At 47.1% G+C, this 24,325-nt stretch overlaps 1 protein-coding gene across 1 annotated transcript; it reads right to left on the bottom strand.

Annotated features, from left to right (window-relative positions):
• Positions 1-495: 495 nt before the first annotated feature.
• Positions 496-18,560, bottom strand: LOC148532552 (uncharacterized). Its single transcript, XM_088467593.1, has 9 exons — positions 18,498-18,560; positions 15,563-15,721; positions 15,225-15,326; positions 14,916-14,996; positions 7,458-7,778; positions 7,159-7,266; positions 5,549-5,641; positions 4,560-4,640; positions 496-3,278 (listed from the first exon to the last, which is right to left on the bottom strand). Exons 2-9 carry the CDS (start codon positions 15,719-15,721, stop codon positions 1,578-1,580), a joined length of 2,646 nt encoding a protein of 881 aa, XP_088323719.1. The 5' UTR covers positions 18,498-18,560; the 3' UTR covers positions 496-1,577.
• Between the last annotated feature and the right edge of the window lie 5,765 nt (positions 18,561-24,325).

Below are 24,325 nucleotides of genomic sequence, written 5' to 3'. Positions count from 1 at the left end.
TTGGAGGATGTTTAGGCTGCTGGAGGGGAGAGTTGGGGTTAGGCACTTGGGCACCAGGGGGAAGGTTAGGCACCAGGGGGGAAGGTTTGAGTTAGGCACTTGGGGGAGGGTAAGGCACCAGGGGGAAGGTTAGGCACTTGGGGAAGGGTTAGGATTAGGGTTAATTTACAAAAAAACATTAATCAATTTTTGTGTTGACCATTGAACCAGTCGATCTTTTAAAACTAGCGACCTTTTGTACCTGTCGACCTATTGCATGTTGACTGTCTACTGTCAACCTTTACATTGTCGATCTTTTGTACCACACCCGCGCTGCCTGTGCTGCTTAATAAATTGCTTCTTAGTGCAGCGTTTGCGATAAGTTTACTATTAATTTATAGTACATTCTAAGCAACAATGTATTATATAAAAACACAGGAAATAGGCGCATTGACAACTTTCAATATTTTATTTGAAATTAATCTATTTAAAATATTTTGAAGGAAATATCACAATTAGCAAGAACAGGTCACAAAGTCGTTGCAGGAGTTGTTACACAGCGTTGAACATGAAGGGTATATTTAAACAAATTATACATAGTCGTTTGACAGTTTATAGGAATTATGAATGAATTGCTCTATTCTTTTTAACAGAATCGACAGCACCTTATTCTTTTAATGATTTTGATGCGAATAAACGACTATTACCTGCGTTTTTTTTATCACAATCCCATATTTAAAGTAACCTCTTTACTATTCATTCATCAAGAATATATGACTGAATTGAGACACCATTTATAATTAAGGGGGAGATGTATCAAAACTTGGACAGATATAAAGTACCAACCAATCGGCTCCTGTTAGTGATTTGCTACATGGTGAGGATGGGGAGTGGGGTGCTACAGGGGGTGGAGGTGCTATATGGTGAGGAAAGGGAGTCAGTGAGGTGCTATATGGTGAGGGGAGTGAAAATTATACACACACACACAGTGTGTATGCACTCTGGTTGAGACCTGAGTTGTGGGGGGCCCTCAAAGTTATAGTTACGCCCCTGCGCTTCACCATGCCTATCCTCTCCTCTGAAACCACCTTTTGGAAGCCGCACCCATCACTGCAGGCACACACTGCCCCCTTTCACCTTCCAAGCGGGACAGTTGGCAGATATGGTTACAATATTTCCCAACATCTACAAGAAGAAAATTAGGCCCAGCCCTGACTCACTTAGAGATGAGAAGCCACACCCAGGATCATTTGGCTACACCCACATTTCCTTGAAGCCTCATCCATTTTACTAAGCTCCACCCTATTGGGGATTCCAGAATCGGGGCAAAGGTGGAAGGTGTAAAACTTTATTAACTGTACGTCCAGCATTTGAAACTTTGCTGTTGTGTTTAAAATATAGACACTACATACAGCAATACACTATATAACAGATATCGTTAAACATTTTGGTTTCATTAACACACATTTAAAAAAAAAAAAAAAAAAAACATTATAGAGATACCAAAATATCAGGGGGTCCGATTAAGGTTGTATAATCAAGGTGGTTACAGAATTGCTATAGTTGGAAGGGCAGATGCAGGTCATGCCTAAAATGTATTAGGGTCTCCTTGCCCAAAAAATGAAAGCCAGTATCACTGCTACAATGGTGGCAACACTAGAGGTCTGCAGAGATAGCAACTTAACTGCGTTTAGGACCATAGTCAAAATAATCAACAGGATGATCCCTATAAACCAGTGTGCCATGGCGTTCACACCAGATGGGCTCTCTCTTTTATTACTGAACTCAACCTCAGTTGAGCTCCTTGCTTCCTGTGGACTGGCGCTAGAATCGGAATTTCCTTTACTCGTCAAGTGTTCTGTCACAGAATCATCTGCACCGCCACCCGATACACTACATAATGGTGTATCACCGCTAACTTCTGGACCAAGAAGAGGTGTGGCCAGGTCATTAGGTGTTGCATCATTTTGATAATCGAGACCGGTTTCTTTCCTCCTATCAGTGGTTCTGTTGTCATCTGCAGATCTATTCCTACTTAATACACTACCATCATCCATATTGGGTTCTGGTCGCCCATTGTCACAGACTCCTAATACACTAGTACCAGTGGTAAGCTTACAAGAATCTGTCAGCGAGCCAGGAATGTTTACTACAAGTGTATCAAGGTTCCTCCCATCAGATGTCTCTGGTATCCCAACATTAGAAACCCCTTCTGAGACATTAGAGACCCCATATGATGATGATCTAGGTTCTAATGTATAATCTTCATTCACAGTTTGTGTACTAAAATCTGTTGTCATATCTGGACCAGTTGCAGGAATACCCACTGCAGTATATGCATCACTACTAGGATCTTCAGCTAAACCTGTTGAATGCCCATCATCTTCACCAACAGTTGATGGATGAAGATTGGTTACTTCTGTGCTAGCTCGCATTGGATCCATTAATGTGCTGTTAACTATAATCTCTTGAGAATCTGCATTACTGACCCATGGTGTACCCTCTGGTGTTTGTGTATTCAAAGAAGAAAATTCATCAGGAGATGTATGACAACGACCAGCATTGGTGGGGGCATCCATAATCTCGTGCGAACTGACACTGCTAGCATCTGAAGTTTCAGAAGACTTAGGAGATACACCTGTTTCTGGAACATCAGAGATACTATTGGTGGTATCCTTCAACTCACATAAACTGACATTGCTAGCATCTGAAGTTTCAGAAGAGTTAGGAGAAACACCTGTTTCTGGGACATCAGAGATACTATTGGTGGTATCCTTCAACTCACATAAACTGACATTGCTAGCATCTGAAGTTTCAGAAGAGTTAGGAGAAACACCTGTTTCTGGGACAATAGAGATACTATTGGTGGTATCCTTCATCTCACATAAACTGACATTGCTAGCATCTGAAGTTTCAGAAGACTTAGGAGATACATCTGTTTCTGGAATATCAGAGACACTGGTGGTGTCTACAGAGCTCTCCTGGGTCTCCTCTATCTTTTCATCCTCACTATCAGTAAAAGCCCCCTTGCACCCATCTGCAATAGATTTGGCAGTCAAAGCTGCCATGACAGCCAATAAAATACCAAAGGCGCCCATCGCTTCTCCACCCGCTGCAATAGATTCTACAGAGGACCACTTTTCCAACATGTCTTTTCTAAACCATTTCATGAAGGTCTCCCCTTGGCACTTCTCGCTACAGACGAAACTCACGGCCAAGTGAGACAGTTTGTTGATTATCTCCTTCTGATTTCTTTCCTTCAAGAAAAGCCCTATGTCATCTCTCCAATCCGAGACCTTCTGTAATACAACAGAGAAGCAATAACGTCAAACCACTTGGATGAATAGAGGTAATACATTAAGATTTTTTTAAATTTGCTTTTAAAGTTTTTCACCCCTTCCAAAACTTCAAATGGGCCTGGCCTGTAAGACCTCATGACCAGGGTCCCCAGTGCCGTTTTGAATCAGTTTGCTGGTAAAACCTGTGCACCGCTTACAAATTTTGTAGCGCTACAGAACATGTTCTCGCTTTATAAAAACACGTTGACAAAAATACTAATAACATTTACATTTTTAAATTCATCCAAAGGTAACATAACGTGAGGTGAATGATTAATGTACTACCGTAGACAAGTAAATATGGAAGACATTTTGGCATCCAGTGCCGGTTTCTCTGCCACGGCCCCAGAAGACGGACATCAGCAAGACAAGAAGTAAACCTGCCACATGTCCATCTGGTTGACCAGCCTGATCATGTTTGACCACTTCGCCAGTTTGTGGCTCTCTCCTACAGCAGTGATGCACGGTCCAATTGGAGCAGTTTGTGTGGAGGTCATCTTAATTTGGATGATGACTAGCCCCATTAGTGAAAAATTGGATCAAAGCAATTTTGCCCTCCAATGAAACAATAAGAATGCTGCCAGCTTAGGCAAGTGCCCAGGATATACTAAATTCTGGACATATTAGGGCATAAAAACACTGCCAATTTCTAGTTGTACGTATGCAGAAGCAAATTGTTGGAAACACACCCCCCCTTCCACACTTATCAAGCTTTGTTTTTGGAGCGGACCCTACAGAAATCCAGGCCCGATTTGTTTGTATCTGCTCCATCCCCCCTCTCGGTGCCCCTGGGTCTACCAGAGACTAACACCTCATGGGCAGGGTCGGACTGACCCACTGGGGTACAGGGGACATCCCCCAGTAAACTCCACTGCCTGAAGACCCCTTCACCTTCCTTATGGGTCAGAATCTATGCCATGCACTCAAAAAATACATTGTTACGCTATTAGGGCGTCAGTTACTTGGTGGAGCAGGACCAAGAACTGGAGGCTGACATGGGTCCCTGCTGCTGAATTCCATCCCCAGTGGGGGCTTCCTGCCCCAGGCTGACACTGGCCATGGGCCCGACAAAAGAGGATAGTTTTGGGCCCCCTTAAACATTTGTTAAAAGAACACATACAATAACAGTTTAGAGTGATCCAGGTCCCTCGGTACCCACTGGGCCTTATATAGGAGCCTACATCTTTGTGGTCTACAAAGAGGAAAGTTAAGAGCAATGGAAAACTTGTAGTATGTATTTACCAGCAAGTGCTCCACAAACGCGGGAAGATGGAACACCGAGACCATGTCGTGTGATTCCTGCAGGCTTTGTAGAAATTGTATCTGTAAAACAAAGTTGATTAATTTTGTAATACATGTAAATGACCACTGAGTACCTACAGTATATACAGCATAGTAATAGACCTATATTTCATTCCACCCTATTTAATCAGTTGCTGGTATTGGCGGCCTCACATTCACTTGCTGGGATTGCTAGGTAACAAGGTGACATCATTATGGAGGGTCTTTATTGCTCTCACCCCTGCTACTGATAGATTCAGTGTACGCTGGATCTATCTGCACGTTACATATTAAAACCACATAAACTTAAATCTATTGCTGTTAGTCTGCATGGGAGACCAATAGGACTTTGAAAGGACTTATAATGAAGCCCATTATAAATAGTTATTATATGATGCCATTGTTTCATGCCCCTTTTGTGCCATCAGACCCCCAAGTGCCCCTTGGGTGCCATCAGACCACAAAACATGACCCTTCTGTGCCATCAAACCCCTCCATATGCCCCATGTGTGCCATCAGACCACTACACATGCCCCTTTTATGTCATCAGTACCCTCCATATGCGCCTTTTATAAGTAGCTTCCCATGAATAACATCCCCTGGTGTGTAATATTGTCCTAGTGACTGTAACAGTCTGAGCGTTAACACAGATAATAATGATTTTTGTCTTCCCAACACAGAGAGATTTATGCTTTTATGTACCCCCATATTGAAATTCATATTGGAAAAAGAAATAAAACCCCACCCGACCTGCTCCGCTCAACTACTTCATTTGTTCCAGGCAAAGAGGTAGGGGGCAGAGCTGTCTGTTGCCCTGGGGCGCTGAAATGTCTAGTTACGGCTCTGCCTAAAATCATAATAAAATATCTGAACCCTTCAAAAATATATATAATTTTCAGCCCTCAAACCTGGATTTACAATAAACCCTGTCCAATATTGTTACTACTTACCTCACTCTCCAGCATAGAGAATGACAGCACTTTATGACACATTCCGAATACAAGTTTTTCATGAAGCTCTGTAGGTTTCTCGCCCCCAGTTGCCTGTTGGATTGGACAGAAAATTCCAAGCGTTAGGGTGAAAAATAGATCCATTATCTTTTGTGGCAGTATCACCAGAGATGGCACTGGTGAGCACCAGATTCTGTGTGGGGCAGGACAGATCCGCCTACACAGAGTAGAAAAGCATTGTGGGAAGATGTATAATGGCTGCCGTATGATCAGAGCCCAGGTGAGGCTGCTGGTGGACACAGCCAGACAGTCCAGGTGGGGCTGCAGTGTGAGTGAAGCAGACCAGGTGGTCAGGATCATACCTGCAAGGAGGCAGGCAGATCCATATACCTCTGACACTGTCCTTGTGAGAGGCGGCAGCCAACAAGCTGAGAAAGATATATAAGGCCAGGAGGCAAGTGTCCAGACCTGCATGTGGCAGGAAGGACCACAAATCTCAGAGACTGTGAAAGACTGTCATGCAGATTAGCTGCTTCTACAGAGAGGGTTCAAGAAGTGAGCTAGTACCATAAGAAAGGGCTAGGTTGTTTATTATTTTATTTCTGTTTACTGGTTTCCATGCTGGAAGTATAGCACCATTTTCGTTTATTTCACTGGAACATCACTTGTGGACTCTAATTCTGCACCTAGTCACTGCACCACTGACACCAATCTACCAGGCTAATTACCCCAAGTTGTCATACTTTTCATTGACTTATTTTACCACGCTGTTTTAGCAAAGATTTTATTAGTGACCAGAGAATGTTTAAGAGATGTACACAATGGCGATTTTTATGCCGATTGATTGTTTGCTATTGCGCATGCATAATAGTCGCACTGCGCATGCGCAAAGGATCCCTTCGAAAAGTGTGTGACGGGTAGTCAGAGTTTGGGGGAGGTAACGGGGGGTGGTTAGAAAAATGCAGGCGTGTCTTAGCATTTAAATTGTGTTACATAAATTAGCTCTTGCAATCTCCTGCACAGTATGAGAGCTCTCTGTGTGTCTGGAGAGAGGCTGTATTTGAGACTGGTCAGACCTCCCGCAAAGGGCTACATGGCTGGTTGATGTGTGTTGACGTTACTGATATTTCCGCAAGTACACGGCATCGGATGCAGATGAGAAGGCAGCGTTGGGCGTCCCTATGCTCGGGTAAGCTTTTGAAACATTAGCAGATTTTCGCAGGACCTCGGAGAGGTATTAGGTAATATGGGTGCAGGGTGTGCGGTGAGGGCCCACACCCTGCACCCATTATAGATACACCCCTGGACAGACCCACGTATCATGCAAATAACTGTGCTATAACCCACAGCACCCAATCAGACGCTTGCTTTCATTTCCTGATATTCCCATGAGATATGACATACTATGAGTGGTTGCTTTAAGCACGTTTTGTGCAATATTACAAAATAAGTGGGGGCATAGATAGGTCATAGGAACATTTCGGAAGAAGTGCTTCATTTCCCCTCAAGGCCCCAAAGAATCTCTACGTGGTCTATTCACTCGACACTCTGCTCCGTCGTGCCCTACCGAGCCTACCGGTTACCGCTGGCACAGGAGATCCTCTACTCACCCAGTTTTCCGGTGAGGGGTTTCTAAATATAATATGCACTCTCTTCCCCTGGTGCGATACCGTAAGCAACTCAGCCGACACATCAAACGCCTGGATTATCTGCTTAATCTGGGGAAACACAAGGGGTGTTACATTTCATTTACAATTTTCAGGTCGATTGCAAATTTTGCCCAGGGAGCAGTTAATAAAGGTAAAATCAGAAGTAATATGAGATCCATTTCCTGGGTCATCACCGACATTACATTCCAAAACCACATCAGTAAATGGCCGTATACACCTCAACGTCCCAAACCACTTACCTGCTCTCCCTGATCCTCCTGGTTCTCCTTTACATCATAGTCAAAGTTCTGTGAAGCTCCTACAGAAACTGCCAGTTCAGCTGCCACCAGAGCTACCAGAGTGCCAACCACGAGGCTGGTCTCATTTTGACCCATGCAGGTCACCTGAACCTTTTCACTTAAGACCCTGTAGAGCTTGTTGGTGTAGTCACTGCTGACTATACGCTCCTCAGGGAGGCAGACAAACCGAGTGGCTGCTGTGCAAATCTCTCTTACAACGTCCTCTTGCTTTGGCGGTCGGCCCCCAAGTACTGCCAGGGAGTCCCGATACTCTTTGGATGCCTGGTGATTTAAAACATAAACACATGTTTAGACCCAATATGGCTCCTCCATTATGTGCTCTTTAAAGTACCCTGGTGATGTCATTGTTTTTTAGACCATTGGTGAAAAGGGAATGTGTATGATTTACCGCTGGACCCATGCCCGGCGGTTGTAATCCCGACAGCGGCATCCCGGCAGAGGAGGAAGTCCCGATCGTCCAAGGTAAGTATATACTAGCCTATTTCTACCCCCCTAACCCTCCCTTAGGGGTGCCTAACCCTAACCTTCCCCCCCAGTGCCTAACCCTAATCACCCCTCTAAGTGCCTAAACCTAACCCCCCCCCCCCTTCCCCGCCGCCTAAACCTAAGTCCCCCCCGGGGGTGCCTAACGCTAACCCCCCCCTTCCCTTAGCCTAAACCCAGTGCCAGATTAAGGTCTGCATGGGCCTGGAGCTGAACTTCATGAAATGGCCTATTGTGTGCCGCTGCAGGTATGACCAGCATTGGCAACTGTCTTGAACCACTTTATAGTGGAGCTCCTAAATAAATTGATGGAGGTTTTTTTGTAAAATGGTGAAAACTGTATGGTATGCTTTTTCTTAACCCCCTAGAATAGTTTAGATCAGGGCTCGACAAATCCCGGGGGCCAGGTCGCCATGGCTACCAGATTTTGCTGCCTGGCTACTAGATTTTGCAGTGAGGGAGAAAGCAGATCCTCATCAACTCTGGCGGAGATTCGTGCCTATAGTATTGCGGTGTTCATATCATGCACAGGAGTGCATGTGCTGAGTGTCGCCTGCGGTGACTGCTGTGCCTCTGTCCGTCCCGGCCTGCGCTGATGACTCCTCTCCATCTTGGCCTGCTCTGATCCCTGCGGTCTGTCCCAGTCTATGCTGATCTTCCTGTACGTCCCGGCTGTCTACTGTCTCCTATCTCCGGCTGCATAGAGCTCTCCGGTAGTAGGGTCTACGGTGTGACCACGATGGGAAGGGGGTTTTGTTGTACTTTCTGGCACCATTATTTTATGTGAAATGTGGTGTGTTATTACTGGAGGGTGGGGGGGGGTGGAGCAGGGGAGCTGTGCAGAGCAATGAGGGGGCCTCCATTTTACTGCATCCATTCAACTGTGACCATTTTGTGGACTAGTATAGTGTGTATAACAATTGCATAGCACACAGAGCTGTGCTCCTCACTCCTGTAATTTTTTTTTAGGGAACTGTGGTCTGGCTCCTACACTTTCATCCTGGCTCCTAGATTTTAGAAAAATTTGTCAAGCCCTGATTTAGATTAATAAGAAAAGAACAAAAAATTCTTAAAATTGTTCACTGCAAATTACCATATTTATGTACGTTTTCATCCCACATTCGTAACCACTGTAGTAAAATAATTAGTGAACTGCCTTCTTAGGTGTTGCCTTTTAATAAAAAAAAAACAATGGCAATACTGGACCAGGACAGTAAGGGTTAACTTTGACAGAGGACGATTTGGTGCATCCCCACTCTGGCAAGAAACTTAAATCAATTACATCCTTATCTGCAGTAGTAGTTACATGATCTATATTATTAGCTATCCAAAAGGATTCCTCTACATCGGTGTGTGTAAATATACAGAGAATATATATATATATATATATATATATAGTTAGATAGATCATGCAAATAACAGTGCAGTGACTGCCATATAATATAGAGAGCATCGCAGTGGTCACAGATAATACTGAGAACATCTCAGTTACTGACATATAATACAGAGAACATTGCAGAGACTGCCATATAGTACAGAGGACATCACATTGACCTCCATATAATGCAGAGGACATGACAGTGACTCTCATAGAGTACAGAGAACATCACAGTGACCTCCATATAATGCAGAGAACATCACAGTGACTGCCATATAATATAGAAAGCATTGCAGTGACCAACATAATATGTAGAAAACATTGTCGTGACTGCCATATAATACATAGAGCATTGCAGTGACTGACATATAAGATCGTGACTGCCATACAATACAGAGCATCGGTGCCTGCCATAATACACCAAGCATTCAAGTGACCACTACAAAGAACATAGCAGTGACCACAATATAACATAAAGAGCATTGCAGTGAGTGCCATATAATACAGTGAACATTGCAGTGAGTGCCATATAATACAGAGAACATTGCAGTGAGTGCCATATAATACAGAGAACATTGCAGTGAGTGCCATATAATACAGAGAACATTGCAGTGAGTGCCATATAATACAGAGAACATTGCAGTGAGTTCCATATAATACAGAGAACATTGCAGTGAGTGCCATAAAATACAGAGAACATTGCAATGAGTGCCATATGAAACAGAGAGCGTCTCAGTGACCAACAGATAATACAGAGATCATTACAGTGACGTCATATTATACAGAGAGCACCGCAGTAAGTGCCTTATAATACAGGGGGATGTCTCAACCCTAACACTGTAATCCGGGTAAGGGATTTAACATAGGGCGTCAAATTACCAACGCCTATGTTAGTCCCAATGCCGGAACGCCGAGAGGACGCTGGACCGATCGTTCTCTGCCGGGGGTAAGTATACACGTAGCCGGGGATGGGGGGGTTAGGTTTAGGGACTCCCGGGGGAACTTAGGGCTAGGCACCCCCCCCCGGGGAAGGCTAGGGGCCAGGGGAAGGGAGGGTCAGGTTTAGGCACTGGGGGAAGGTTAGGGTTAGACACCCCCAAGTGAGGGTTAGGATTAGGGTGCAGGGAGGGGGGCTAGGTTTAGGCACTGGGAGGGAGGTTAGGGTTAGGCACCCCTAAGGGAGGGTTAGGGGAGGGAGAGGGGTAGAGATAGTATACTTACCTGCACTGTTGGGATCTTCACCCATCGGGCTGCCGGTGTCGGGATTTGAACCGCCGGGCTCACGTCCGGCGGTCATACATACTTGTTCCAATACAGGGCATCATGATAGATATACTACACTAAGCATAAGTGACCGTCATACACTTTACAAAAAAAACCATTGCAGTGAGTGCCATATAATACAGAGAACTCCAAAGGCCACCACAAAATACAGAGGACACCACAGCCACAGACTATGGCCCCTGAAATATGGGATAAACCAGATAACAAGTTGTTGGCAGATAGAGGTCTATAATACAGCACAGCCCCACAGCTGCCTAACGCCTCCATCCGTCACTACTGCCGCCCTCTATACTGTGTGCACCGCAGCTAGTGTGTCAACACAGACACACTGAGCCTGCGGCTGTGCTGTAGTAAAGCAGAGCCAAGGCAGGAGGCCGACATAGATACACATACAAACACACATATATATATTATATATATATATATATATATCACAGCCGTAACTAGACATTTTGGAGCCCTGTGCCAAAAGGAGCAGTGCCGCCCACACCCCCTAATTTTTCAAATAGGGACGTAAGATAATGCCCCTGAAAAAGGGCCATGGCCTCATGGGGAAAGGCCAGGGAAGAGATAGGGGAGGCCAGCAGATGCTGGGGGTAAAAGAAGAGGAGGCTAAAAGTAAGAATTATAATAAACAGGAAAATTGACAGGCCCAAACAAAGCCCCCTGCCCTGCAGTGCCCTGTACCCTGTGTTGTACTACCCTAGTTACGGCCCAGAGAGAATATATATATAAATATATGTATCTATATAAACACACACACAAACCACTCGGACCAGCACTCAATACTTCTCAATTGTGACAATGACATGGGTGCTCACACTTTTGTTATCCTGACGAAGGGGCCGCAGGGGCCTTGAAACATTGAAACAGAAATATTACTTTGTACCAAATCCTGGAGTGACGCACTGTGTTCTGCCACATACCGTGGCTCTGCATACTAACCGAATATATAATATATATATATATATATATATATATATATATATATACAGAGAGAGAGAGAGGCATATGATTACTCTATATATACACATTATCTCTCTTTCTCTCTCTATACAGAGCAGAGGTGTGGCACTCTTAAGGTGCCCATACACGGTGCGATATAGCAGCCGACCCGAATGATTAGTTTGATATCGCTGCTATATCGTACCATGTGTGGGTATGATATCGGCCAGAGCGCGCTCTCGTGGGGTCGTACATCGCACCCCCAGATCTTACTGCAAGTTCAATTGATCTGGAGATGCGATGTACGATCCCACACAGCGCTATGCGGGTGGGGGAGGGGGGTGCCGGCATATGGGGCGGTCAGCAACCCGATCACAGCGTGTGTGGGGACCATCCAATATGTCGGACGTCGGATCCCCCATCGCATCGCAAGGTGCATATTGCACCGTTTATGGGGGCCTTTAGCTTAAACATTTTCTGAGACTGGATGCAGTATCAGTGTGACTCAATGACTGAAATGTTGATAATGCATTCAGTCTCAGAAAATGTTTATTTAAGCTAAAGGCTGGTACACACTAGACGATGCCAGGAGCATTCGACAGCATGGGCCCCGCTAACAATATAGCCTGTCGGACCTGCATGCAGGTACGACAAGCAATGTCGCTGACAACGCACGGGAGTGCACGTCATCAACGACATAGCTGGTACACGCTGGTTGATGCGGACGATATGTTGGCCCGATCCGCCGGATCGGGCAAAATATCGTCTAGTGTGCACCCGGCATTAGAGTGCCCCAACTCTGCTATGTAGATTTTTCTGACTGTGAGGACTAGGGGGGTCATTCAGACCCACTCGCAAGCGGCAGTACGCTCGCAAGTGGGTCGATGTTCCCCACTGCGCATGCGCATGACGGAGGGAGCTCCGTCGTGCGCATGCGCAAGACCCGGACTGCGACAGCAAAGCTGTCGCTCCGGGTCTCGCACCAAAGGGGGCGTGCTGTCGATGGTGACTGACAGCACGCCCCCTTTGGTGGGCATGCCTGCCAGACAGAGGTGTTCACATGGGAACGCCTACAGTCTGAAGCCGGCCCCAAAATCACTCCAGGGCTTGTGGCTGGGAAACCCTACCGCAGGGTTTCCGTCGCAAGTCCGATGGTCGCGATGGTCAAGACCATCGCGACCATCTTTTTGAACACTCGTATATGCTGTGGGCGGTGACCCATAGCTATACGAGCGTCCAGGAGGACGCTCCATTTTAATGGAGGAGGGCCTTGATTCAGAGCGAGCGCTCTGGTCAGAGCGTCCGGCTCTGAATCAGGGCCTAGGTTCTTTATTGTTGGTAGTGCCAGACAATGGGAAAAAAAATAAAATTATATATATATATATATATATATATATATAATTATATATACACATAATTATATATACACACATACATAGGTGCCAGCCAGTATACCTACCTGTGGGTTGCTTGCTCCTAATGGCTGGTGACAGCTCCCTCCCTCCTGTGCAGGGCTGACATCTCATAATTTCTATGCCAGCAGTCAGCTCAATCAATGGAGGTGAGTGGGGATGAATGGACCGTGCTTCAGATGAAAGGGGACATAACTGCAGATGCAGATGGGACCCCTAGCACGAATTGGGGGCGGAGCTTCGGCCGGTATGGGGGCGGAGCTTAACACTGCAAGGAGACCCTGTAAGGAGAGGATACTCAGATAACACAGGGGCGGGGCTTCAGACAGTCTGGGGGTGGAGCCTCGAATGACGGAGCTTCGGATTGCCGATGTGGGGTGGGTAGAGAGGGGGTGACTGGCCGGGGGTAGAGAGGGGGTGACTGGCCGGGGCCTGGGGCTTCCCTCCACTGCAGTGCAAACAGCGGTGACAGGGATTTTTTTTTTTAAATTCCCTTTCAAAACTGCCTGCACTGCAATGAATCCTGTGGGCCTATTTTCAAGGTGGGCCTGGAGCTGTAGCTCCACCCGCCCCATTAGTAATCCGGCCCTGCCTAAACCTAACCTCCCGCGGCTATCCACGCTCGGCGTCCCTTCGATCGGGATGCCAGGCGTCGGGCTCCCGGCGTATGTCTAATGACAGGCGTCGGGATTTCAACGCCTGTCATTAGACACTTGCCGGGATATGATAGTCGGGTAGCCAGCTGTCAGGATTAGGTCTGCCGGCTGCATTCAGTGAAAAGCAACCTCATTATTTTCAATAATGTAGAGTGTTTTTGGAGAAATATCCACTGCAATGTATATATGTCGCCATAGGCTGTTAAAAGTAAGTTTGTCCTCCAAAGTTATTATGTGACTTGTTTTTTGCAGAATGACACAATCTGATTTAGCGGGGAACTAGTTGGGGTGTGCCTTCCCCCAACAAGATTTAAACTCCTATAGCCTTTTTAAAAAAAAATTACTGCGGGAAAGTTGCTGTTGCGTGTAGCTGGAGTTGAGATGTTGCCAGTTTGCGTAGTGACGGCGGTTTATAGCGGCGAGCGGTAGCGCACCGAGTACACATGCTCATACCCCACCTGGTTCGGCGCCTGCTTTGATGTCAGCCAAGAGCGATCTCATTAAGACTGAGCTGACTTAAGTTTATTTTCATTATTTCTAATTGTTCATAAGTTTAATTTTTACTAACGATTGCGATTCAAAGATCTTTTTCCAAAAAGTTGTTACTAGAAGACTTATAAGTTTACTTTGCAAAAAATAGTTATTTTTGTTTTCTTGTTTTAAAAGATTAAAGAGTTTATTCCCCTTTTTGTTAATGGTTTGATTTTTATACCTTAAGGGATAAGAATCGATGTTATGACAGTAAATATTACTGTTGTACTAAATGAGTATACTGAGATACGTTCAGTATCCCGGCGCAGGAGATGCTGGAGCTTAAAGTACCGGCTCCAGAATCCCGACACCTGTCAGAATACAGGGAGGGTTAGTGTAGGGAGAGGGGAAGAATTAGGATACATACTGACAGCTAACCCTGACGTGATGTCGGTGTCGGGATTTTGACCACTGGGATACTTATGGTGAAGTATATATAGCATGGGGTATGAGATTCCCCACATGGTTTGGCATGTTGATTTTTTCCCGTGGTTCACGGAGAGTTAAAAAATACAGATTAATTATAATTGTTATCACTTACACAGAATATCACCAGTGCCGCTACTCTTTATATAGAGAGACCGCACACATCTCTCTGATTAGTCAGATGCTATTGTCTATTCAACATTTACTGAGCGCCCAGTACGGGGTGATTACACCGTACTCTGCCCTTTCTGAATGCTCTGGTGATCGGTGCCGGTCTACTCACCAAACAGGTATTGGCAAAGCCAGTCAGATGAAAGAATGTGGAGAGACGGGAGACTTCGCTGGGGCTAAGCAGCAACCGCACCTGGGATAGAGAGAAGAAGAAGTGATAAGCACAGCAATGTGTGGTCCTCCTTGGTGTAGTCCACATAGTGATTATATGGCCAATTGGGTTCTTTCCATCAAATTTTTGGTTTTTAGATAGAAGACCGTCTACACCTTCATGTCTCAGAATTGACTTCTCCTACAGAGGAGTTGCCTAGTCTAATGGTGAACCTACGCATAGTCCATTCACACCGATGTTAGTCCTTACCTCCAACGCACTCCCAGTTTCATCAGTTACTGCAAACACCTTTGTCGAAACACCATACTGGAAAGTACTCTTCTCCTCAGGATCTTTCCTGGAATCCAGGTTCTACAAATAAAACAAATATTCTTTATGTATTATTATTATTGCTACAGCGTGACCAGGTCAGTACCAGCAATCTTTAATGTTCAAAAGAACTCTATGGTTTCCGAACATGAGGTTGGCAATGACTCCCATTATAGGTCTACTCTTTTGAGACCATGTGCCCTGGTGATAACTGATCAGCAATTGGCATCTGCAGCCAATCATTGGGCTGGTACATATTCTGTACATAGATCTCTCACCTTCTCTGTGCTTTCATGGTGAACAAGGTGTAGATGACTTTTCTGAGTGGTGACGATACAGAGGCGATTCTTAGTCTTCCAGGGGAAAGTCGGTGTCACCTCCTGCTTTGTCACCGAATTATCATTCTGTAACTCGATGACAATGACCTTGGAAGCCATCTGTACAGGGACAAGGAGGGGAAACTTAGGAGTGGCGTAACTAGGGTATTTGGAACCCCCCCCCCAACATCCCGATATGTGCGCGCACGGAAAAAAATGGGCGTGGTCACTTAAAAATGGGGCCTTTATTTTCACGCTGCACCTTAACCCCAGTAGTACCCCTTATACAGTACCCCCAGTATGCAGTTGTGGTCCCTCTTATGCAGGCCCATAGTAGTGCCCCTTATACAGTATCCCCAGTAGTGGTCCCCCTTATACAGCCCCCAATTAGTTCCCCTTACTCAGTGCCCCCAGTAGTGGTCCCCCCAAATGCAGTGCCCTATGTAGTGTTCCCCCTTATGCAGTGCCCCCAGTAGCAGTCCCCACAATGCAGTGCGCCCAGTAGTGGTATCCCCTTATGCAGTACCCTTTATATAGTGCCCCCAGTAGTAGTCCCCCCCTATGCAGTGCCCTTTATATAGTGCCCCCTGCAGTAGTCCCCCCCATGCGGTTTTCCCAGTAGTGATCCCCCCCTTATCTAGTGCCCCCTGTAGTGGTCCCCCCAGTGCAGTGCCCCTAGCAGTAAGCCCCTTATATAGTGCCCCCAGCAGTAGTCCCCCCCCTCCCATGCAGTGCCCCCCAGTAGTGGTCCCCCTGATGCAGGCCCCCAGTAGTGACCCCCCCCCTGTCCAGTGGTCCTTCCTGTTATTGCCCCCAGTTGTGGTCCCACCAGTGCAGTGCCCCTAGTAGTTGGCCCCTTTTATAATGCCCCCAGTAGTAGTTCCCCCCCCCCCAAGTAGTGGTCCCCAGTTGAGGTTCCCCCTCCTGATTAAGTGCCCCCAGTAATAGCCCCCCCAGCAGAGGTCCTCCCAATAATGGTGCCCCCAGTAGTAGCCACCACCCCCCCGTTGTGCCCCCACCCCAGTAGAGGTCCCCCCAGTACTTTCTAAAATGACTTGTATATTAAATATAGGCGCTGGAGCACTGGTGGTTGCTCCTGGTAACCGGAGGAGTGGAGTTGGCACTGAGAAGCCGTCCTTTGCAGTCACATCACGAACCTGCAACTTTTTCCTCTCCCCACAAGTAATATCCCCCAGCAGCACTGGAGCTAGGCTGCTGTGTATGTGTTGTGTCTCTCACACTGCCCTGGGGCTTATTGCTCAGCCGCAGTGCAGCCCTTACCTTTGCGGCGCGGGTGGGTGCGCCTGCGGCCGGGGCAGAGGAGTCTCCTCTGAGGAGGCAGAGACCGGGATGGGTCCTCCGGGTTTAGGAGTCTATGCGGCAGCGTGTGGGTGGCACACAGCAGCAGCTCTCAGGGCAAGACAACGCCTAGACTGCCTGGCCTGGGCGGAGCTGCTGCTGCTCAACCAGTCAACAGTCATCTCTCACACTCAGACAGACTCCGCCTGACTGGTCTGAAGCCGGTGGAGGGAGTGGAAGGATGGAGGTGTGTACTCGTCACCCAGGGGGAGGGGAATACAGTGCGCTGGCTTTAATTTACCTACTGGTCGCATCCCAGGGGGGTGGGTTGACTGGCCCCTAGAAGCTTTGGGTCCTTAGGCAACTGCCCAACAAGCCCAATGGAAGAGACTGTCCTGAGTATAGTATAATACTGTACTGTTATGTGGCACTATGGGTGTGGGGTGTGTGTTGGGCACTGTATGGATATTGGGGGGTGTATGCTGGGCACTGTCAGTGTGCAGTTATGGGGTGTGCATGCTGGGCCTTGTACGGGTATGGGGGTGTATGTTGTGCACTGTATGGGTATATACTGGGCACTATGTTGGTATGAGGTGTGTGTATGCTGAGCACTGTGTGGGTATGAGGGTGTGTATGCTGGACACTGTATGGGTATATACTGGGCACTGTGTTAGTATGAGGTGTGTGTATGGAGGAGCTGTATGCTAAGCACTGTGTGGGTATAAGGGGGAGTATGCTGTGGGTGTATGAGGGGGTGTATGCTGAGCACTGTGTGGGTATGAGGGGGTGTATGCTGAGCACTGTGTGGGTATGGAGGGGGTGTACGCTGGGCACTGTGTGTGTATGTGAGGGTGCACGCTGAGTATCGTATGGGGGATGTATACAGAACACTATGGGTATAGGGGTGTTTGCTAAGCACTGTGTGGGTATGAGGGGGTGTATGCTGGACCCTGTATGGGGCCTACTTGCCTACCCTCCTGCGGGAGTCTTCTGGTACAGTGCAGAACACACCCTGAGTGGCAATAGATACGCCCACAGGTGCCGTTAGACACACCCTTTGAGCAGAACATAATATGTCTCCTTAATAACGCCCCACATTCTGCATTCTACTGACAACTATAATCTCCTGAAACTAGTTTTCAAAAGTAGGCACGTATGAGGTACACCCTCTAAGCCAGCGATTCCCAACCTCCGTCCTCAAGGCACACTAACAGTCCTGGAAGGCACACTAACAGTCCTGGTTTTAGTGATATCCATGCTTAAGCTCAGATGGTTAAATCAAAATACCCAAGGTGCTAATTAAGTCACCTGTGCTCAACCATGGCTATCCTTAAAACCTGGACTGTCAGTGTGCCTTGAGGACCATGGTTGGGAACCCCTGCTATAAGAACACTGACAATCAGTACTTATTTACTAATGTAACACTTTTTAACACTTCCATTGCTAATTTGTATTCATTTTAATTGTAAACAAAATAAATCACATGAATACCATTGCACTGTCTGTGGTACACTTCTGAGTGTCTTCATTAATAAAGTAACAACAACAACATATAGTAATGAGCTGACAAATGTTGGGTAAGCAGCACAGTACTTACAGCTCTTCTCCCTCCGCTTACTGGAAAAGTTTGGTAAAAGAAAATGTGAAAACAAAGTTCAGTTTCCTACCCAGCCCCAAATTACTTTCTCTTTCACTTCCATGAGGCCTTTAACCCCTTCACCACCAAGGGAGACATTGCTGGGGATTATAATGCTTAAGGCACGAGTGCGTGACCTGTAGCGCTCCAGCTGGTGTGGGACTACAAGTCCCTGCAGGCGGAACTAGTTTTGTGAACCAATAAAGATAAAACAGCGGGCATTATGGAGAATGAGAATTGCACTAAGAAATATATATATAGGTTATTGGAGCAAGTAGCAGCTGATTTGATACAGCTTGCCCAAAAGTATCACTTTGTATACTATGTAATGTTTTTATACTCTAGTTACCTTTTTCTATGTGAAAACAAGTTATGTTATTGTGTAAATAAATGTAATTGAGTAAGAGAAGTCTTTTTATTGAGTTCAAGCAATATTTTTCTGTGTAAACCTATCGCTACTTTGCTATATTTGATTACATACTCAGGGGTCTATTTACTAAGCAGTGTTAGGAGACAGAGTGAAAAGTGATAAGGTGCCAGCCAATCAGCTCCCAACTTTCATTTTCAAACAGCCTGTGAGATGACAGTTGGGAGCTGATTGGCTGCCACCTTATCACTTTTCACTCTGTCTCCTAACACTGCTTAGTAAATACACCCCTTAGTAGTACAAGCACCAGCACAATTCCACCTTTTCCATTTTAGTTTATATGGTAGTTATAGTGTCAGGATAACAACTGACCAATGGTCTAGCTGCGATGCTTGTATATCATATCATAATATAATATAGAGTACCCATATCAACAAAATGTATATATACATATAATAATTCATAATCGCCTACCAAGTGCCAAGATAATAGCTATTGCTTCGTCTTGCTAAAGCCCAAATCAACATCAAACCGCAGGTGAAACATGACCGTACTCCAATACACTATCAGCCCAAACATTGCATGGTTAACATTGACAAGAATATAAATCACAGATCTACTGAGAATTGTGTTGTCAAACACGATCAAAATCGCAGCACATTGCACCAAATTAATAGACCTGCCTGTGAGCACTGGCGTCACAAGGGGGGTGCAAGTCACACCCGCGTGTCACCTGCCAAGGAGTGCAGACTCCCCCTCAGTGGCAGGTGCTGGGTGCTGCAATGTAGAATTACGTACAGCACTCTGCTCCTGTCACAGTAAGCGAGCCGGCACTACATGTACACTGGTCCCCGTGGGCAGTCCACACCCCCGGAGAGACTAAAACCGGGGTTCGGGCGTGTGGCCCCACCCACACATGAGGCCACGCCTCCTATTTCCCACGTTGCGGCAGTGCCGTGCACACTGCTAAGATACCCGCACCGGGTAGGGACGCCACTGCCTGTGAGCAGTGTGTTTGTCCCGCAGCACTGCCTAGATCAGTATGATCTGTGCAGGCTTTTGTGTTGTACAATAAAGTAACCAGCACTGGGCTGAACCAGCCGGGGGACTTACACTATAACAGGGAGACACACAGTGTGGGGTCCTCCTGCTATAATATAAACCAGCCCTAATCTGATCAGCCCAGGACTGGAAATCCTCAGGCAGTTGGGACATCAAAAATAAAATGGGGTCCCCCCCGCCCGAGCATCTGCTCCCAGGGCTCTTCCCCGCACCCCCGGAGGCAGTGGGTGCGAGGGTAATGGTGTAAAAGATAGAATTAACATTGTTCTTTACAGTCAAACTACAGGTCCCAGAAAGCCTGCCCTGGCATCCCAGAATTTGGAGAATCACAAGTACCAGCATGCCCGGTCAGTAAGGATCCGCTGGCACTTGTACCCCCACTGTAAAGAAAATACAAGACTCAATATTTTGGGAGAGTCTTGTGTGTGCTACCAGGGACTCAATATCCATAATCAGGGAAATGGGGGCACCCACAAAGCCAGACTATCTCCACATGGGAGGGCTGGAGCTTTCTTGCCATTAATCACATGATCTAGACCACAGGTTCTCAAACTCAGTCCTCAGGACCCCAAACAGTGCATGTTTTCCAGGTCTCTTCACAGAATCACAAGTGAGATATTAGCTCCACCTGCGGATCTTTTAAAATGTGTCAGTGAGTAATGACTACACCTGTGCACCTGCTGGGTGGCCTGGAAAATGTGACCTGTGTGGGGTCCTGAGGACAGAGTTTGAGAACCACTGATCTAGACTAAATGTCCATCTGGTGATGTTAAAGGCTGGAATACAGCCGCCTGGGTCATTATGAACCTGGCATGGGGGAATTACCTTCCATCTAGGAACAGACCTTGGCCTCAGAGTACAATGACGAGAGCTGGAGCAGCAGTTGGGACCTTTCCCTTCTTCTGGAATGATTGCGGCCAGTTTTGCTTTTGTGTTCCTAGATGCAGCGTATGGAGAGAACCTGACCCAGACCTATCTAACTTACCTACTACAGGGTACCCTATAATAGCGTGGCCCTGTCTATGAGGGGGAGAGTGCCAGTCAGAGTGCTGAAATAATGAGTATGATAATGGTTGGGAGCGTATATGTGGATGGATTCGGTTCCCCAGCTAGTATAAAAAGTACCTACCATCATGGTCTGGGATAATCAGGAACTTTCATAATGGCATAAGACATATAGACAGGAATATATGAAATGACATCACTTACAGTAACAGCACATTGTACGGTGCAGAGGAAAAGGTCCCCTGCTTGGCACTGGTGGAACAAAGCACAGAACAGGGGTATGTGGCACTGCAGTTGCTGAGGAACTACACATCCCAGCATGCCCTGACATTTTTAGCATGCCCTAATAGCAAATCTGTGGTGGGGCATGCTGGGTGCTGGGATGTGTAGTTCCATAGCAGCAGGGAAGGGGGGGGGGGGGGGCTGCATGTTAAAGACCCTTGGTATAAAAGAACACAGTGCTATCCAAGGGGACGTGTATAAACCTAGGGCATTTATACGCATTACCCCCCCCCCCACCAGCACCCTCTTCTATAATTAGCATTTTTGTATTAAAGGTTTTCTTAAACATCCACCCATATTGCAATACAGCTGGGTATGACATGATCCCTGAGGTGCTCCCAGAGCCACTGAGAGGTGTATGGCATTATCCGTGAGGTGCTCCCAATCACTGAGAGGAGCTCTGCTACACAATGTAACAAAGGAGGGGTATGACATGATCCTGGAGGTGCTCCCAGTCACTGAGAGGAGCTCTGCTACATAAGATAACAAGGAGGAGTAAGACATGATTGTGAAGGTGCTCCCAGAGCCACTGAGAGGAGCTCTGCTACTGACGTTAGGGTACATCTGCTGAAGGATCTATCCGCAACCATCATGTTTTATCTCTCCTTGTTACCTTGTTTCGCAGTGCTCCTTTCAGTGGCTGTAGGCGACCCTCAGAGACCACGTCATGACCCCTTATTCCACGGCGTAGCAGAGCTCCTCTCAGTGGCTGTAGGTGACACGACACTCAGGGACCATGTCATGACCCCTTGTTACATTGTGTAGCAGAGCTCCTCTCAGTGGCTCTGGGAGCACCTCCGCAATCATGTCTTACCCCTCCTTGTTACCGTATATAGCAGAGCTCGGTTGCGGATAGCCCTTCAGTAAATGTACCACCAACGTCAGTAGTTACTATCCACGTGGACAGAGTGGGAATAGTAACCTGTGGCTAGCAAACAAATTTCTACTTTTGGTGGCCAGATACTAAAGTTTAGACAAAATAACGTCACTGTCAGGGCATGGAACCACACTTCCACCCTCACTCCACATCAGGTCTCCTACATCTAATTAAGGGAATCTATACACAACCATGACATGAGCTCTGAGCTGCTCCCATAGCCACAGAGAGGAGCTCTGCTACACAAGGTGATAAAGGAGGAGTATGACGTGATCCCTGAGCTGCTCCTCCTACAGCCACTGAGAGGAGCTCTGCTACACAGGATAATGAGGGGAAGACTATACACAGAGACCTGATCCCTGAGCTGCTCCTCCTACAGCCACTGAGAGGAGCTCTGCTACACAGGATAATGAGGGGAAGACACCTGACACCTGAGCTGCTCCTCCTACAGCCACTGAGAGGAGCTCTGCTACACAGGATAATGAGGGGAAGACTATACACAGAGACCTGATCCCTGAGCTGCTCCTCCTACAGCCACTGAGAGGAGCTCTGCTACACAGGATAATGAGGGGAAGACTATACACAGAGACCTGATCCCTGAGCTGCTCCTCCTACAGCCACTGAGAGGAGCTCTGCTACACAGGATAATGAGGGGAAGACTATACACACAGACCTGATCCCTGAGCTGCTCCTGCTACAGCCACTGAGAGGAGCTCTGCTACACAGGATAATGAGGGGAAGACTATACACACAGACCTGATCCCTGAGCTGCTCCTGCTACAGCCACTGAGAGGAGCTCTGCTACACAGGATAATGAGAGGAAGACTATACACAGAGACCTGATCCCTGAGCTGCTCCTCCTACAGCCACTGAGAGGAGCTCTGCTACACAGGATAATGAGGGGAAGACTATACACACAGACCTGATCCCTGAGATGCTCCTGCTACAGCCACTGAGAGGAGCTCTGCTACACAGGATAATGAGGGGAAGACTATACACAGAGACCTGATCCCGAGCTGCTCCTGCTACAGCCACTGAGAGCTCTGCTACACAGGATAATGAGGGGAAGACTATACACAGAGACCTGATCCGAGCTGCTCCTGCTACAGCCACTGAGAGGAGCTCTGCTACACAGGATAATGAGAGGAAGACTATACACAGAGACCTGATCCCTGAGCTGCTCCTGCTACAGCCACTGAGAGGAGCTCTGCTACACAGGATAATGAGGGGAAGACACCTGACACCTGAGCTGCACCTCCTACAGCCACTGAGAGGAGCTCTGCTACACAGGATAATGAGGGGAAGACTATACACAGAGACCTGATCCCTGAGCTGCTCCTCCTACAGCCACTGAGAGGAGCTCTGCTACACAGGATAATGAGGGGAAGACTATACACAGAGACCTGATCCCTGAGCTGCTCCTGCTACAGCCACTGAGAGGAGCTCTGCTACACAGGATAATGAGAGGAAGACTATACACAGAGACCTGATCCCTGAGCTGCTCCTGCTACAGCCACTGAGAGGAGCTCTGCTACACAGGATAATGAGGGGAAGACACCTGACACCTGAGCTGCACCTCCTACAGCCACTGAGAGGAGCTCTGCTACACAGGATAATGAGGGGAAGACTATACACAGAGACCTGATCCCTGAGCTGCTCCTCCTACAGCCACTGAGAGGAGCTCTGCTACACAGGATAATGAGGGGAAGACTATACACAGAGACCTGATCCATGAGCTGCTCCTCCTACAGCCACTGAGAGGAGCTCTGCTACACAGGATAATGAGGGGAAGACTATACACAGGGACCTGATCCCTGAGCTGCTCCTCCTACAGCCACTGAGAGGAGCTCTGCTACACAGGATAATGAGAGGAAGACTATACACAGAGACCTGATCCCTGAGCTGCTCCTGCTACAGCCACTGAGAGGAGCTCTGCTACACAGGATAATGAGAGGAAGACTATACACAGAGACCTGATCCCTGAGCTGCTCCTCCTACAGCCACTGAGAGGAGCTCTGCTACACAGGATAATGAGAGGAAGACTATACACAGAGACCTGATCCCTGAGCTGCTCCTCCTACAGCCACTGAGAGGAGCTCTGCTACACAGGACAATGAGGGGAAGACTATACACAGAGACCTGATCCCTGAGCTGCTCCTGCTACAGCCACTGAGAGGAGCTCTGTTACACAGGATA

Source organism: Taudactylus pleione, unplaced genomic scaffold (assembly GCF_031769625.1).
Source record: "Taudactylus pleione unplaced genomic scaffold, aTauple2 ptg000073l, whole genome shotgun sequence".
NCBI lineage: Eukaryota > Metazoa > Chordata > Amphibia > Anura > Myobatrachidae > Taudactylus > Taudactylus pleione.
This window is presented reverse-complemented; position numbering and strand designations above follow the sequence as displayed.

Bases quoted from the DNA above. Each gene is read 5' to 3' on its own strand.
- LOC148532552 (XM_088467593.1), bottom strand. From the start codon at position 15,721: ATGGCTTCCAAGGTCATTGTCATCGAGTTACAGAATGATAATTCGGTG. The intron at 7,267-7,457 runs GTAAGTGGTTTG...GTGTTTCCCCAG, and splicing joins AGGAGGATCAGGGAGAGCAG to ATTAAGCAGATAATCCAGGC. The intron at 5,642-7,158 runs GTGAGTAGAGGA...CCAATCCAACAG, and splicing joins ACCCCTCACCGGAAAACTGG to GCAACTGGGGGCGAGAAACC.